The sequence below is a fragment of the Pseudophryne corroboree genome, chromosome 7 (assembly GCF_028390025.1).
Source record: "Pseudophryne corroboree isolate aPseCor3 chromosome 7, aPseCor3.hap2, whole genome shotgun sequence".
Classification (NCBI taxonomy): domain Eukaryota; kingdom Metazoa; phylum Chordata; class Amphibia; order Anura; family Myobatrachidae; genus Pseudophryne; species Pseudophryne corroboree.
Window position 1 is genome coordinate 442,230,339 of NC_086450.1, and position 17,836 is coordinate 442,248,174.

The following is a 17,836-nucleotide window of genomic DNA, read 5'->3' on the forward strand; positions in this document are numbered from 1 at the left end:
GCCCACAAAACGGTGATCAGTCCACCGCAGCAGCCCTGCTACGCTCGCTACGTGCCGTCTCTATATGTCTGATGGTCAGTCCACTGCAGCAGCCCTGCTACGCTCGCTACGTGCCGTCTCTATGTCTGATGGTCAGTCCACTGCAGCAGCCCTGCTACGTGCCGTCTCTATATCTCTGATGGTCAGTCCACTGCAGCAGCCGTGCAACGCTCGCTACGTGCTGTCTCTATGTCTGATGATCAGTCCACTGCAGTAGCCCTGCTACGCTCGCTACGTGCCGTCTCTATAAAACACACAATATTGATACACAGATAATTTTTATTACACTGTTAAGTTCTAAGTGTTCCATCCTGACACACAAGAGACGTAACATGAGAATGTATAAGGGCTGGGAATACTCCGTCCATTTAGTCCTGTGCCTGAGCGGCAGCTTTCCTCTCCTGCATCAGCCTTTCCTTCTGCTTCATGAGGCATTTCCTAGCGGTGCCAAAATATCCGAGGTCCTGATCTGAGAAAGGGATAGGAGCGTTTATATATGAGTGCAGCAGGGGGGCATGTACTTTTCTCATTTCTTAAATGCAGCAGATAAACATATTTCTATTTAAATATTAAGTAACCTGCATCCCATTTAATCATTTTTCTTAGCCACCCTCATACAAATCATTATCACTTGTCTAATCTCTCTGGTGATCACAAAATATGGCTGCCCGTCACACAATCACACAGCTGTCAGGCAATGGCAGAGGGAGGGGGAATTGTATAGTGCACAGAGGAGACACAGTGCAGAAGTGCATGCCATAGCCTCTCCTCGTTATGTCATGTAACTGTGGTTGCCATGGTAGTCACAACGGTCACTAAAATAGGATTTTGATACCTACCGGTAAATCCTTTTCTCCTAGTCTGTAGAGGATGCTGGGGATGACATCAAGACCATGGGGTATAGATGGGATCTGCAGGAGACATGGGCACCCTAAAGACTTTTCATTGGGTGTGAATTGGCTGCTCCCTCTATGCCCCTCCTCCAGACCTCAGTTGTAGGAACTGTGCCCAGGGAGACTGGCATTTCGAGGAAAATAATTATTTAACTAGTGGTGAGATATCTACCAACTCACACCCTCAACCATGCCGCACACATGGCATTCAACATAACACACGCCAACAGGCATGAACCAATTGCAGCAACATGCTGAAACTAGGATAACACAACTTGTGTATAACCTGCAGGTAAAATACGCACTGGGACGGGCACCCAGCATCCTCTACGGACTAGGAGAAAAGGATTTACCGGTAGGTATCAAATCCTATTTTTTCATACGTCCTAGAGGATGCTGGGGATGACATCTAGACCATTGGATCTATACCAAAGCTCCAGTACGTGCGGGAGAGTGCGGATGACCCTGCAGCACCGATTGACCAAACTTTAGGTCTTCATCGGCTAAGGTGTCAAACTTGTAGAACTTCGCAAATGTGTTTGACCCTGACCAAGTAGCTGCTCGGCAAAGTTGTAATGCAGAGACCCCCCCGGGCAGCCGCCCAGGATGAGTCCACCTTCCTAGTGGAGTGAGCCTTTACCGACGTCGGTAACGGCAATCCAGCCGTACTATGAGCTTGCTGAATCGTATTCCTAATCCAACGTGCAATAATCTGCTTGGAAGCAGGACATCCAATTTTGTTGTGAGCATACAGGACAAACATAGCCTCTGTTTTCCCTATATGAGCCGTTCTAGTAACATAAATTTTCAAAGCTCTAACAACATCTAAAGATTTTGAATCAGTGAATGTGTCAGTAACTACTGGCACTACAATAGGTTGGTTTACGTGGAAAGATGAAACCACCTTCGGAAGAAAATGTTGACGAGTCCTCAAGTCTGCCCTATCTTCATGGAAGATCAGGTAAGGGCTCTTGTGAGACAAGGCCACCAATTCAGACACCGCCTTGCGGATGCCAAAACCAAAAGCATCACCACTTTCCAAGTGAGAAACTTCAACTCTATCTCTTGTAGAGGCTCAAACCAATCTGATTGAAGAAACGGCAACACCACGTTAAGGTCCCATGGAGGCACGAATGGAGGCTGGATGTGCAGAACCCCTTTCACGAAGGTCTGAACCTCTGGTAGAGAGGCCAATTGTTTTTGGAAGAACACTGACAAGGCCGAAATCTGGACCTTGATTGATCCCAATCGGAGGCCCGCCTCCACACCATCCTGCAAAAAATGGAGAAAACGTCCTGAGTGAAACTCTTCCGTAGGAGCTTTCACACCAAGACACATATTTTCTCCAAATACGGTGGTAATGTTTCGACGTTACCCCCTTTCTGGCCTGAATAAGGGTGGGGATGACTTCCTTGGGAATACCCTTCCTGGCTAGGATACGGCGCTCAACAACCATGCCGTCAAACGTAGCCGCGGTAAGTCTTGGTACACGCACGGCCCCTGCTGCAGCAGGTCCTCTCGAGGAGGAAGAGGCCGAGGATCTTCTATGAGCAACTGTTGAAGATCTGGGTACCAAGCCCTCCTTGGTCAGTCTGGGCCAATGAAGATTGCTCGAACACTTGTTTTTCTTATGATCCTGAGTACTTTTGGGATCAGCGGAAGTGGAGGGAAGACATACACCAACGTAAAAACCCACTGGGTCACCAGTGCATCCACTGCTACTGCTTGAGGGTCTCTCGACCTGGAACAGTATCTCTGAAGCTTCTTGTTGAGACGAGTCGCCATCATGTCTGTTTGAGGACTTCTTGGTGGAGGCCCCACTCTCCTGGATGGAGATCGTGTCTGCTGAGGAAGTCTGCTTCCCAGTTGTCTACTCCCGGAATGAATATTGCCGACAGAGCTTGTAGATGTTTTTCTGACCAGCGGAGGATTTTTGTCGCCTCTGCCATTGCTGCTCTGCTTTTCGTTCCGCCCTGCCTGTTTATGTATGCGACTGCTATTGCATTGTCCGCCTGGATCTGTACGGGACGGTCTTGAATAAGATGTACCGCTTGTTGAAGGCCGTTGTAAATGGCTCTTAGCTCCAGAATGTTTATGTGAAGGCAGGCTTCCTGATGTGACCAACGTCCCTGGAAGTTTTCTCCTTGAGAGACTGCTCCACAGCCTCGGAGACTTGCATCCGTGGTTACCAGGACCCAGTCCTGAATCTCGAACCTGCGTCCCTCTAGCAGGTGAGAGCTGTGCAACCACCACAGGAGCGAAATCCTGGTTCTTGACAACAGGATTATCTTTCTGTGCATGTGTAGGTGTAACCCCAACCACTTGTCCAACAGGTCCCACTGGAATACTGTTGCATGGAACCTGCCAAACTGTATGACCTCGTAGGCCGCCACCATCTTCCCCAACAACCCGAATGCACTGATGGATCGACACACTTGATGGTTTCAATATTTGTTTTGCCATTTTCTGGATTTCCAGAGCCTTTTCCAGTGGAAGAAATACCCTCTGAACTTCCGTGTCCAGAATCATCCCGAGGAAAGACAACCTTGTCGTCGGTTCCAACTGTGACTTTGGGTAATTTATGATCCACCCGTGTTGTTGGGAGTATTGACAGAGAGTGAGATATGTTTTGTTCCCTTGATCTCGCCTTCATCAGGAGATCGTCCAGATAAGGAATTATATGGACTCCTTTCTGACGAAGGAGGACCATCATCTCCGCCAACACCTTGGTGAATACACTCGGCGCCGTGGAGAGACCGAAAGGCAACGTCTGGAATTGGTAATGGCAATCCTGAACAGCGAATCTCAGATAAGCCTGGTGAGGAGGATAAATGGGAACATGCAGGTAAGCATCCTTTATGTCCACTGACACCACGTAGTCCCCCTCCTCCAGACTGGCAATCACCGCCCGAAGTGATTCCATCTTGAACTTGAACCTTCTCAGGTAGCAATTCAGATCTTTTAGATTTAGGATCGGTCTGACCGAGCCGTCCAGCTTTGGAACTACAAAGAGGCTTGACTAAAAGCCCTCCCCTTGTTGTGACAACGGTGCCAGGACTATGACCTGGTCTTGACATAATTTTTGGATTGCCGCTATTACTGCTTCTCTTTCTGGCGGAGAAACTGGCAAGGTCGATTTGAAAAATCGTCATGGAGGCACATCTTGAAACTCCAGTTTGTATCCCTGGGATACTATTTGCAACACCCAGGGATCCAGGCCAGACAGAATCCAACCCTGGCTGAAGAGTTTGAGACGTGCCCCTACCCGAGCGGCCTCCCGCAAGGGAGTTCCAGCGTCATGCTGAGGATTTGGCAGAAGTAGGGGTAGACTTCTGCTCTTGGGAACCTGGAGCCACTGTGGGCTTTTTTCCCCTTCCCCTACCTGCAAATAAGGGGGAATCTCTCGCCTTTTTGTATTTATTGGGCCGAAAGGACTGCATTTGCGGGTGATAGGTTTTTTTTGCTGGAGCAGGCGCAGAGGGCAAAAAATTCGACTTACCTGCGGTAGCTGCCGAGACTAACGCATCCAAGCCATCGCCAAATAAGGCCTCACCTTTATATGGGAGCGCCTCCATGTTTCTTTTGGAATCCGCATCCGCGTTCCACTGGCGAATCTACAACGCCCGCCTAGCCGATACTGCCATGGTAGCAGCTTGTGAACTCAAGAGTCCAATATCCTTCATTGCTTCCAGCATGTAGGCGGCAGCGTCTTTGAGATTCCCTAACTTAAGGAGTATCTCATCTTTATCAATCGTGTCAATTTGACCATTTTTCAATAGCGCGACTCACCCAAGCGCAGGCAATAGTGGGCCTAATCAGTGTACCATTGGTAACATAAATGGATTTCAATGTCGTTTCCATTTTGCGGTCTGCCGGCTCTTTAAGAGAAGCCGTGCCAGGAGCAGGGAGAATTACCTTCTTTGTCAACCTGGAAAGTGCACTGTCTAACACAGGGGGTGACTCCCATTTTTTCCTGTCCTCAGCTGGGAAAGGGTAAGCTATGTGAATCCTTTTGGAAATACAAAATTTTTTGTCCGGATTCACCCACATCCCTTCAAACAGAGCATTTAGTTTGTGTGAAGGAGGGAACGTGACTTTGGATTTCTTTTCCTTACATAAATAAGCCTTCTCCTGAGGTACAGGAGTGCTTTCTGTAAGCTCCAACACGTCCCTTATAGCCACAGTCATATATTGTATATTTTTTGCCAATTTATGATCTGTCTCTCTGGATTCACTATCGTCGACACAAGAATCAGAGTCCGTGTCGGTATCAGTGTTTACAACATTTGCAAATGGTCTCTTATGTGACCCAGAGGGGCCGCTCGCATAAGGAATAATAAGAATTTACTCACCGGTAATTCTATTTCTCGTAGTCCGTAGTGGATGCTGGGTACTCCGTTAGGACCATGGGGAATAGACAGGCTCCGCAGGAGACTGGGCACTCTTTAAAGAAAGATTAGGTACTACATCTGGTGTGCACTGGCTCCTCCCTCTATGCCCCTCCTCCAGACCTCAGTTAGGTAAACTGTGCCCGGAAGAGCTGACATTACTAGGAAAGGATTTGGAATCCAGGGTAAGACTAATACCAGCCACACCAATCACACTGTACAACTTGTGATAACTATACCCAGTTAACAGTATGAACAATAGCTGAGCCTCATTAAACAGATGGCTCAAAACAAAAACCCTATAGTTAAGCAACAACTATATACAAGTATTGCAGAAGTCCGCACTTGGGACGGGCTCCCAGCATCCACTACGGACTACGAGAAATAGAATTACCGGTGAGTAAATTCTTATTTTCTCTGACGTCCTAGTGCAGGGGTGTCAAACTCAAATTCATCGGGGGCCGCATCAGCAGTTTGGTCCCCATCAAAGGGCCGGTTGTATCTGTAGGTCTATGTGTCCACTCTTTATTATCATAAATTAATGTCACTGCATTCAATTATTACTGTTTTTTTGTAATAATGTAAGTAATAACTAGCTCTGAAAGGGGGAGACGCAGAGAGAGAGCGCGAGGGGGGAGACGCAGAGGGGGGAGAGACGGAGAGAGGAGCAGAGAGAGGGGGAGACAGAGGGGAAATGGATAGTGAGGAGATAGGGATAGAGAGGGGGGAGAGACGGAGAGAGAAAGGGGGGAGACAGACAGAGAGCGAGAAAGGAGGAGAGACGGAGAGTGGGGGGAGACAGAGAGGAAGGAGATGCATAGAGGGGGATACATGAAGAGAGAGGGGGGGCAGAGGAGCGAGAGAGAGGAGGAGCAGCACTTTCCACTTGTACAACAATAGTATTGCATTTTCCTGCCTGGCATCAGTAGTGCTTACAATCAGGGGCTGTCACTGTGCATGGAGATGGCTGCCAGTGACTCTATGCATCCCTCCCATGAACTTTTGGCGCTGGTGACAATCAGGACCGGGGTGTAACAGCCAGGTGTCCGTGTGAACAGCAATAGAGAGAGGGACTTGGAATAGTTAAACAAGTCGGGCACATGCAGCATTTGAGTCTATGGTGGAGGAGCTGAAAGCAGAGCATCTCCTTCTCCCCCTCCGGCCGGGAGTCGGGACCCGAGTCACTGACTGTGCAGTGACTGTCTTATTGCACAGGGCTCCGGGGCACTGGTGGTGGGCAGACAGGCGCAGCGTTGGTGGCGGCATTAAATGAGTCAGTGAGACTCATTGTAATGCCGGAAGCTCGGGGACCTGAACCAGCCCCCACCGCGGGAACAGTCAGCCCCCCTGTCACCGCTGATTGTAACAGCTCAGAGCTAAAGCAGCATCACCACCCGGAGCTGGCTGCGGTATCACGGAGTACCCAGCCCCGATCCCCGGCTGCGGAACACTGGCAGCTCTCAGACCCCAACACCCTCCTCCAGCCGCAGGTTATCCACTGTCCGAAGCACAACTCACCAAATCGAGGAGAGCTGCGCCATCAAGTCCGCACTGGCAAGGCTCCACCTCCTATTTTTAAAGTTTGCAGCCGGGCCACAGAGCCATCAATCAATCTGGCAGGCTAGGGATTGGCTGCAGCGAAGCGCGTCCCACGGACCCACCCATGTTTGAAATGTGAGTCCGCGGGCCATCAGACGAGGTCTGGCGGGCCGGATTTGGCCCGCGGGCCTTGTGTTTGACACCCCTGTCCTAGTGGATGCTGGGTACTCCGTAAGGACCATGGGGATTATACCAAAGCTCCCAAACGGGCGGGAAAGTGCGGATGACTCTGCAGCACCGAATGAGCAAACTCAAGGTCCTCCTCAGCCAGGGTATCAAACTTGTAGAATTTTGCAAACGTGTTTGATCCCGACCAGGTAGCAGCTCGACAAAGTTGTAAAGCCGAGACCCCTCGGGCAACCGCCCAAGAAGAGCCCACCTTCCTCGTGGAATGGGCTTTTACCGATTTAGGATGCGGCAGTCCAGCCGCAGAATGTGCAAGTTGAATCGTGCTACAGATCCAGCGAGCAATAGTCTGCTTAGAAGCAGGAGCACCCAGCTTGTTGGGTGCATGCAGGATAAACAGCGAGTCAGTTTTTCTGACTCTAGCCGTCCTGGAAACATAGATTTTCAGGACCCGGACAACGTCCAGCAACTTGGAATCCTCCAAGTCCCGAGTAGCCGCAGGCACCACAATAGGTTGGTTCAAATTAAACGCCGATACCACCTTAGGGAGAAATTGGGGACGAGTCCTCAATTCTGCCCTGTCCATATGGAAGATCAGATAAGGGCTTTTACATGACAAAGCCGCCAATTCTGACACACGCCTAGCCGAAGCCAAGGCCAAAAGCATGACCACTTTCCACGTGAGATACTTCAACTCCACGGTCTGAAGTGGCTCAAACCAATGTGATTTTAGAAAATCCAACACTACGTTGAGATCCCAAGGTGCCACTGGGGGCACAAAAGGGGGCTGAATATGCAGCACTCCCTTAACAAACGTTTGAACTTCAGGCAGTGAAGCCAGTTCTTTTTGAAAGAAAATAGACAGGGCCGAAATCTGGACCTTTATGGATCCCAATTTTAGGCCCATAGTCACTCCTGACTGTAGGAAGTGCAGAAATCGACCCAGCTGAAATTCCTCTGTTGGGGCCTTCATAGCCTCACACCAAGCAACATATTTTCGCCATATGCGGTGATAATGTTTTGCTGTCACATCCTTCCTAGCTTTTATCAGCGTAGGAATGACTTCCACCGGAATGCCCTTTTCCATCAGGATTCGGCGTTCAACCGCCATGCCGTCAAACGCAGCCGCGGTAAGTCTTGGAACAGACAGGGCCCCTGCTGTAGCAGGTCCTGTCGGAGCGGCAGAGGCCAAGGGTCCTCTGAGATCATTTCTTGTAGTTCCGGGTACCACGTTCTTCTTGGCCAATCCGGAACGATGAGTATATTTCTTACTCTCTTTCTTATTATCCTCAGTACCTTTGGTATGAGAGGAAGAGGAGGGAACACATAAACCGACTGGTACACCCACGGTGTCACTAGAGCGTCCACAGCTATCGCCTGAGGGTCCCTTGACCTGGCGCAATATCTTTTTAGCTTTTTGTTGAGGCGGGACGCCATCATGTCCACCTGTGGCCTTTCCCAACGATTTACAATCAGCTGGAAGACTTCTGGATGAAGTCCCCACTCTCCCGGGTGGAGGTCGTGCCTGCTGAGGAAGTCTGCTTCCCAGTTGTCTACTCCCGGAATGAACACTGCTGACAGTGCTATCACGTGATTCTCCGCCCATCGGAGAATCTTTGTGGCTTCTGCCATTGCCATCCTGCTTCTTGTGCCGCCCTGTCTGTTTACATGGGCGACCGCCGTGATGTTGTCTGACTGAATCAGCACCGGCTGGTTTTGAAGCAGGGGTTTTGCTTGACTTAGGGCATTGTAAATGGCCCTTAGTTCCAGAATATTTATGTGTAGGGAAGTCTCCTGACTCGACCATTGTCCTTGGAAGTTTCTTCCCTGAGTGACTGCCCCCCAACCTCGGAGGCTTGCATCCGTGGTCACCAGGACCCAGTCCTGAATGCCGAATCTGCGGCCCTCGAGAAGATGAGCACTCTGCAGCCACCACAGCAGAGACACCCTGGCCCTCGGGGACAGGGTGATCAACCGATGCATCTGGAGATGCGATCCGGACCACTTGTCTAACAGATCCCACTGAAAGATCCTTGCATGGAACCTGCCGAAGGGAATCGCTTCGTAAGAAGCTACCATCTTTCCCAGGACTCGCGTGCAGTGATGCACCGACACCTGTTTTGGTTTCAGGAGGTCTCTGACCAGAGATGACAACTCCTTGGCCTTCTCCTCCGGGAGAAACACCTTTTTCTGTTCTGTGTCCAGAATCATACCCAAGAACAGCAGACGCGTCGTAGGAACCAGCTGCGACTTTGGGATATTCAGAATCCAGCCGTGCTGTTGTAGCACTTCCTGAGATAGTGCTACTCCGACCAACAACTGCTCCATGGACCTCGCCTTTATAAGGAGATCGTCCAAGTACGGGATAATTATAACTCCCTTCTTTCGAAGGAGTATCATCATTTCGGCCATTACCTTGGTAAATACCCTCGGTGCCGTGGACAGACCAAACGGCAACGTCTGGAATTGGTAATGGCAGTCCTGTACCACAAATCGGAGGTACTCCAGGTGAGGTGGGTAAATGGGGACATGTAGGTAAGCATCCTTGATGTCCAGTGATACCATAAAATCCCCCCTCTTCCAGGCTTGCAATAACCGCCCATAGCGATTCCATTTTGAACTTGAACTTCCTTATATAAGTGTTCAAGGATTTCAAATTTAGAATGGGTCTCACCGAACCGTCTGGTTTCGGTACCACAAACATTGTGGAATAGTAACCCCGTCCCTGTTGAAGGAGGGGAACTTTGATTATCACCTGCTGGAGGTACAGCTTGTGAATTGCCGACAGTACTACCTCCCTTTCCTTGGGAGTAGCTGGCAAGGCTGATTTAAGGTAACGGCGAGGGGGAGACGTCTCGAACTCCAGCTTGTATCCCTGAGATAGCACTTGTAGAACCCAGAGATCCACCTGTGAGCGAACCCACTGGTCGCTGAAGTTCCGGAGACGGGCCCCCACCGCACCTGGCTCCACCTGTGGAGCCCCAGCGTCATGCTGTGGACTTAGTGGAAGCAGGGGAGGATTTTTGTTCCTGGGAACTGGCTGACTGGTGAAGCTTTTTCCCTCTACCCCTGCCTCTGGGCAGAAAGGATGCGCCTCTGACCCGCTTGCCTTTCTGGGGCCGAAAGGACTGTACTTGATAATACTGTGCTTTCTTAGGCTGTGAGGGAACCTGAGGTAAACAGGTCGACTTCCCAGCTGTTGCTGTAGACACGAGGTCCGAGAGACCGTCCCCAAACAATTCCTCACCCTTATAAGGCAAAACTTCCATGTGCCTTTTAGAATCAGCATCACCTGTCCACTGCCGAGTCCATAATACTCTCCTGGCAGAAATGGACATTGCATTAATTCTAGATGCCAGCCGGCAAATGTCCCTCTGTGCATCCCTCATATATAAGACTACGTCTTTAATATGCTCTATGGTTAGCAAAATAGTATCCCTGTCAAGAGAATCAATGTTATCTGACAGGGAATCAGACCATGCTGCTGCAGCACTACACATCCATGCTGAAGCAATAGCAGGTCGCAGTATAGTACCTGAGTGTGTATACACAGACTTCAGGATAGCCTCCTACTTTCTATCTGCAGGCTCCTTTAAGGCGGCCGTATCCTGAGACGGCAGTGCCACCTTTTTTGATAAGCGTGTGAGCGCCTTGTCCACCCTAGGGGATGTCTCCCAGCGTAACCTATCCGTTGGCGGGAAAGGGTACGCCATTAGTAACCGCTTAGAAATCACTAGCTTCTTATCTGGGGAACACCACGCTTCTTCACACAATTCATTTAACTCATCAGATGGGGGAAAAGTCACTGGCTGCTTTTTCTCCCCAAACATAATACCCTTTTTTGTGGTAACCGGGTTAATGTCAGAAATGTGCAACACATTTTTCATTGCCGTAATCATGCATCGGATGGCCCTTGTGGATTGTACATTTGTCTCATCCTCGTCGACACTGGAGTCAGACTCCGTGTCGACATCTGTATCTGCCATCTGAGGTAGCGGGCGTTTTTGAGCCCCTGATGGCCTCTGAGACGCTTGGGCAGGCGCGGGCTGAGATGCCGGCTGTCCCAAAGCTGTTATGTCATCGAACCTTTTATGCAAGGAGTTGACACTGTCGGTTAATACCTTCCACATATCTATCCACTCTGGTGTCGGCCCTGCAGGGGGCGACATCACACTTATCGGCTCCTGCTCCGCCTCTACGTAAGCGTCCTCATCAAACATGTCGACACAGCCGTACCGACACACCGCACACACACACAGGGAATGCTCTGACTGAGGACAGGACCCCACAAAGTCCTTTGGGGAGACAGAGAGAGAGTATGCCAGCACACACCAGAGCGCTATATAACACAGGGATTTACACTAATACAAAGTGAATTTTCCCCCAATAGCTGCTTATATCACAATTTGCGCTTAAATTTATGTGCCCCCCCCTCTCTTTTTTACCCTTTCCGTAGTGTATACTGCAGGGGAGAGCCTGGGGAGCGTCCTTCCAGCGGAGCTGTGAAGAGAAAATGGCGCTGGCTGTGCTGAGGAAGATAGCCCCGCCCCTTCAGCGGCGGGCTTCTCCCGCTTTTTTAATAATAATTATGGCGGGGGATTAGGCACATATACAGTTTAGAACTGAATTATGTGCATTTTGCCACTTAAGGTATACTAATTGCTGCCCAGGGCGCGCCCCCCCCCCCCCCCCCCCCCCCCCAGCACCCATCAGTGACCGGAGCGTGTGGTGTGCTGTGGGAGCAATGGCGCACAGCTGCAGTGCTGTGCGCTACCTTATTGAAGACCGGAGTCTTCAGCCGCCGATTTTCTCTTGTATCTTCCGTCTTCTGGCTCTGCAAGGGGGACGGCGGCGCGGCTCCGGGAACGGACGATCGAGGTCGGGCCCTGTGTTCGATCCCTCTGGAGCTAATGGTGTCCAGTAGCCTTAGAAGCACAAGCTAGCTGCAAGCAGGTAGGTTTGCTTCTCTCCCCTCAGTCCCTCGTAGCAGTGAGTCTGTTGCCAGCAGATCTCACTGAAAATAAAAAACCTAAATATTACTTTCTTTTTAGTGAACTCAGGAGAGCCCACTAAGTGCATCCAGCTCTGGCCGGGCACAGATTCTAACGGAGGTCTGGAGGAGGGGCATAGAGGGAGGAGCCAGTGCACACCAGATGTAGTACCTAATCTTTCTTTAAAGAGTGCCCAGTCTCCTGCGGAGCCCGTCTATTCCCCATGGTCCTTACGGAGTACCCAGCATCCACTAGGACGTCAGAGAAAACAGCATCCTGAAAAATCACATCTTCCACAGATTTTCTCCAGCATGCAGCCTTAGATTCAGACTTATCTAACCTTAGGTTAATCAGATGCATACTGTCGCGTATCTCTTTCACCCATGCAGGCTCTTGGTGTGCCGGTAGCGCCACCACATTACAACTCTGTGTCCCTAAAATGGCTTCCTCCGGGGAGGAACTCCCTACCTCAGACATGCCTCACACGTGTACAGCACAGTCACAGACACACTGGGACTTATTTTGGGGACAGACCCACAGTAAAATCTGTCAGAGGGACAGAGGATAGGAGCAGCCAGTTCACAATCCCAGCGCCAGTGTTGCCTGTGAACATAGTATGCCCACAGCCCAACAGCGCTTTTAAATAGTAATTTACACTACTAAATGCACCACAATCGCTTTGTGCCCCCCCTTAAAAGCACCCTGTACTTGTTAGAAGTGGAGGAGAGGACCAGCGTGTTCTCTGCAGCCTGAGGAGAGAGAGAAAACGGCGCTGAGCAGTGTGCTGGCTGCCTGAGGAAGAAGCTCCGCCCCCTCAATGGCACGTCCTTACACTCAGGATACATCATAATATTTATACTGGCGGGGGTAGGGCTGTGCCAGCGGCATCTTATGCCCCCCTTTAGCCAGTCTGAGGTATTTTTCTTGCTGCCCAGGGCGCCGCCCGCCCCCGCTACCTACAGTGCCTGTGTGTGTGGGCAGCAATGGTGCGCTGCGCTCCCGCCAGCCGCACTTCACCTCAGCCATCACTTACCTGATTGAAGATCATTCTTCTCATACGCATCTAGACACGGCTAGCGTTCAGTACCCTTCAGGAGCTAATGGTGTCCTGTCAGCCAGAAGCAGAGCCATGAAACGCTTTAGGAAGTTGGTTCTGCTTCTGCCCCCTCAGTCCCACGAAGCAGGGAGTCTGATGCCAGCAGATCTCCCTGAAAATAAAAAACCTAACATAAGTCTTTTCAGAGAAACTCAGTAGAGCTCCTCAGAGTGCATCCAGTCAGCCTGGGCACATTTCTAAAACTGAGGTCTGGAGGAGGGGCATAGAGGGAGGAGCTAGTTCACACCCAATGAAAAGTCTTTAGAGTGCCCATGTCTCCTGCGGATTCTGTCTACAGCCCATGGTCTTGATGTCATCCCCAGCATCCTCTAGGACGTATGAGAAAATAAGACTGGCTTAGAGGGGGGACATTGTAGGGGAGGAGCGAGTCACATGGTTATAAATTTAAAGTGCCAGCTCCCAGTTACTGCCTACTATTATCCCCACTGTATCTGCACTCCAGTGGCCCCTAGTGGATGAAGCAGAAAAGTGACTAGGTTGAGGCAGATTACATGTCACACAGAGTCCTTAAACGCTCGTTAGAAATTGTGTGACTACAAAGCGCTGGACTGTTCCAAGTGCAATAAAACCATTTTAAAAATGAAGCTGGATAAGTCCTAGAGGCTTAATGACTAAACAGCCTTTTTGCCCACAGAATTCAAAATCAGCAACACTATTATCTGCGAAAGCAGGCGTGTTTAGCACTTACTACGAGGGTGGTTCATTGTCACGCGTGTAATGGTCTCTATTACATTTTAAGTTTCCTCCAGGCCAGAGCAGTTAGACCGCGCCTCATATCAGTCCTACTGTCCCCACATCAGGTGTAAGGTGGCGGGGCTGGCGGAGACATGCTCACACATTGAGGTGCGGTAGAGTAATCAGATTTCAGCATCTAAAGGGTATGCGGTCAATATGCCGGCTGTCCAGATACCGGTGGTCGAAATCCCGACCGCCGACGGGAATCCCCACTTGGGTGGTTGTTCACGCCACCACCCGAGGCAGAATAGATTAGTGTGGCAACCTAAGGTCGCCACTGGGCCAGATGCGTGGCGAGTGCAGCGAATCCACAAGGGAACACCCTGCGCTCGCCACTGGTATTCCAGCTGTCGGGATTCCCACATCGGTCTTCTGAACCGCCGGGATCCTGACAGCCGGATAGCATACGGATTCCATCTAAAGGGCATATTAGCTAGCAGCTGAAATTCATCGCTAGCTTGTCCAGGTGTACGGTGATAGCATCATGTCATGGAAACAGGTTTGGGATTTGACATTTCTTCGATGCTGGGATAGATGCCTAAGCATTTGTTCCAACGGTACACCAAGGCAAGTACAGTATGCGACTGTGGACAAATTATCTGTACCAAGGCCATACTACTAATTACACACATATTTAAGACTTGAATAAATGTATACAATGAGAGATCATGTGACCTTATTTACTGAACCACCCTAGAGTTGCAAAAACCGGAGACTTTAGTATTAAACCAGAGTGTAAAAGCACCCATTATACACCATCGGTAGGTTCTTTCTTACAGTAAAGATTAGGAAACGAAGAGTAGTGTGAGAGCCCATGTTGTGTTCATTCTAGCACCCTGCACCTTTCAAAACCCAGGCAGTTCCTCTTTTCCTGCCTGGGGTGTCACTCTCTGCTGTGGTGCTACTGCTGAGATACAGACCAGACTGTACTAGAAGCACCAAAGCAGAGCGCAACACCCCACGTAGGAAAGAGGATCTGATTGGGTTTTGAAAGGTGCAGGGTGCTAGAATGAACACTACAGTTTCAAACTCACTCAATACTTAGTAGATGAAATCTCCAGCTCACAACTAGATAGGTTACAAAGAATTACTGTACGCTTATATGTCCACCAGGAGGCAGATCAAAATCTAATAACATTTGTCATTGCAAATCATTTTTCTTATGAACTTAGAGAATATGGATAATTTAAAAAAGGAAAGTCACAGGATCACTTACATCTGGCCTGATACCCCTTGCAGACCTGGGCGTACTGCTCCTTCAGCTCGGCACAGTTCTGATCAGCGCTGGGTCCTTCCCTAGCTCTGCACGCTGTAAATCGATCCCGAATTATATTGATTATTTCCTTATCAACGAGGCTAAAAAAAAAATACATATACTTTTTTTTTATATATATATATATATATATATATATATATATATATATATATATATATATATATATACACATATACACACACACATATATATATATACATATATATATATATATATATATATATATATATATATAGTGACAGGTTAGGAGCCACAAGACACAGAGTGTAAGATTAGTATCTACAGGTGATCCAGGAATTATTGCACACGGTCATCATCAGTGTACTTGTAACAAGGGAGGACTAGATGGTCCTTTAACCAAGACACTTACAAATCCCTTCTCCACTGCGCATCTGCTTCAAACTGGCACAAATGGTCGTCTTCTAGACACTGGGACAGGTCGGGAACACGACGGAACTCTTGATGATAGTAGTAAATCTTTCTATTTGCTCGCTGGCGTTCCATCCAATCTGCAAGGATACGTTTACAGTCATGTGACAATCGGATCACAGAGAGATCATTTAATGAAAGAAAAAAAAAAACTACTAGGAGAAAGTTTATGGAATAAAAGAGGATAAAATGACAATTAAAAATAAAGTATCTATTGCAGAGTGTCCGTTTGGGGCGGATATCGCGCATCAGTGATGTCACCAATTCCCAGTGAATTGACAGGCCACATCTTCCTGAACACTGGCCCAGAATGATGGGTACCAGAGAGAGTAGGGGTCTGGTATTACAGCTGGGCAGTCGGAGTAGACAGACTGGAGAGGATTATCCAAAGAGATCTATATAGCAGACCCAGCAGCACAGGAGCAGATTGGGACAGCTGGGTACACATCTATACAATCCATGTGATAAACACTGCTGCAACAGCCGAGGTCGGGAGGTCGCATTGTATGTACGGTTTAATATTTGTCTACCTGATCACCCGATCCCATACACAGTGAGCTATGTCTAGCACTGTGTGTAGGTCAGGCTGGGGACATATTGCTCTGCTGATCAGGACCATTAATCCCATCAGCAGAGTGATCAGAAAAGTGTGTGTCCAGACAGGTCATAAAATGTATAGTATATTTGATTAGGTGCCTGATGAAGGGAGATTCCCGAAACGCGTAGCAGCAGGAGAGTGAAGTCTTGACTAAACCCTCAACAGGTGAAAGGCTAATCCAGACGATTGTAACGTGGACGTGGGAACCCGGTTCCGGAGCCAGTTACCCTAAGGTCACATCTGATACGCCCATTTAATACTCTCATCTGGTAATCCTCCACCTTTATTACCCTCCATTTGGGAGAAAAATACCTTTATCAATCCAGATCTGCAATTTTATGTGTGTTTTGCATGTTTTATTTTTATGATATTATTCATTGTATTAAATCTTGCCCTAATCAAATATACTACACTATATGCTGTTTATTCCTTTTTTTACATGTGAAACGAATTCAAGAACATATGCATATAGGTAGTATTAAGGGAAGTATTACTTTTTATGTGAGCACATAAGATACAAGTTTATTCTTTGTGTGTATTTTACGCATTTAGCGCACCCTATTGCACCTACTCTATCTTTTTCACCATTACACATCGGTATAAGGGAATACCATTGGTGCAAAGGGGTAGCTGCTTTTGCCATTGGCGCCATATTCGTTCTCTTCGTTCTCTTCACTAACGTTTCGGGGTCACAATACCCCATTGTCAAACTTGTTCACTTTGACAAAGGGGTATTGTGACCCCGAAACGTTAGTTTTCTCTTGTGGAAATACAATTCTTTTTTGCACTTTTAAGTCTCCGGGTGCCGCCTCTTTTTTCTGGTTGTGGATTTTCCCTGGAGGGCACCGGAGCCTGTATACAGAGGATAGTGGGAGTGCCGGTCCGTATGGACTATATATATATATATATATATATATATATATATATATATATATATATAAAAACACACACACATTGTGTTATGATGCTGCAGTACTGATCCTATTAATGTCCCAGGGCAGCAGGGGAACTACAGGTCTCAGCATGCACCAGCACTCACCATGGAAGGCTGTGACCGGGCTGTCCACCACATAGTTGAAGACGCTGATCAATATCGGGACGGGATCCAGGGGGTTGCTCTGACTATTATGAGCCGGGGTGCGGCTCGGGGGCTCCGGGTACACATCCTTGTCCGGCATCGCTTAGGTCACCCCGACCCCGGTGACAGGGAAGATGGCGGCGCACTGCGCAGGACCCCGCGGCTGCCGAATATGTGCACGCGCGCACACACACCACAAAACATTCCTGCTTCACGGGTTCCCCCACGGACACCCACTCGCGCACCAGTAAGGGACGCGCACCAGTAAGGGACGCGTGACACTGTGATAGGAGACAGGCGCCGCGGGCAGCTAATCTAATCACGTGGGTTGCGTTCCACGCCTCTGTTCCGGCGGAGGATGTAGCTTAGTGGTGGTGTAATGAGAGTGATCTGCCAGCAGGGGGAGCCCCAAATCCATCCTTTCCAGTATTACTTTGGTTGCAGTTTATAGTGGAAATTATAATATATAATCATAAATTACAAATAATAATAATAATATTATTATTATTATTATTATTATTATTATTATTATTTTTATTATTATTATTAATAATAATTATTATTACT

At 48.7% G+C, this 17,836-nt stretch overlaps 1 protein-coding gene across 1 annotated transcript; it reads right to left on the reverse strand.

Annotated features, from left to right (window-relative positions):
- Positions 1 to 300: 300 nt before the first annotated feature.
- NDUFB10 (NADH:ubiquinone oxidoreductase subunit B10) lies at positions 301 to 17,518 on the reverse strand. Its single transcript, XM_063934927.1, has 4 exons — positions 17,231 to 17,518; positions 15,535 to 15,673; positions 15,105 to 15,244; positions 301 to 508 (listed from the first exon to the last, which is right to left on the reverse strand). Exons 1-4 carry the CDS (start codon positions 17,367 to 17,369, stop codon positions 408 to 410), a joined length of 519 nt encoding a protein of 172 aa, XP_063790997.1. The 5' UTR covers positions 17,370 to 17,518; the 3' UTR covers positions 301 to 407.
- Positions 17,519 to 17,836: the final 318 nt, after the last annotated feature.

Coding starts and splice junctions, on each gene's coding strand:
- NDUFB10 (XM_063934927.1), bottom strand. CDS start 17,369: ATGCCGGACAAGGATGTGTACCCGGAGCCCCCGAGCCGCACCCCGGCT. Junction 15,674..17,230: donor CCCGGTCACAGCCTTCCATG/GTGAGTGCTGGT, acceptor GTATCCTTGCAG/ATTGGATGGAACGCCAGCGA. Junction 509..15,104: donor CAAGGGGTATCAGGCCAGAT/GTAAGTGATCCT, acceptor TCCCTTTCTCAG/ATCAGGACCTCGGATATTTT.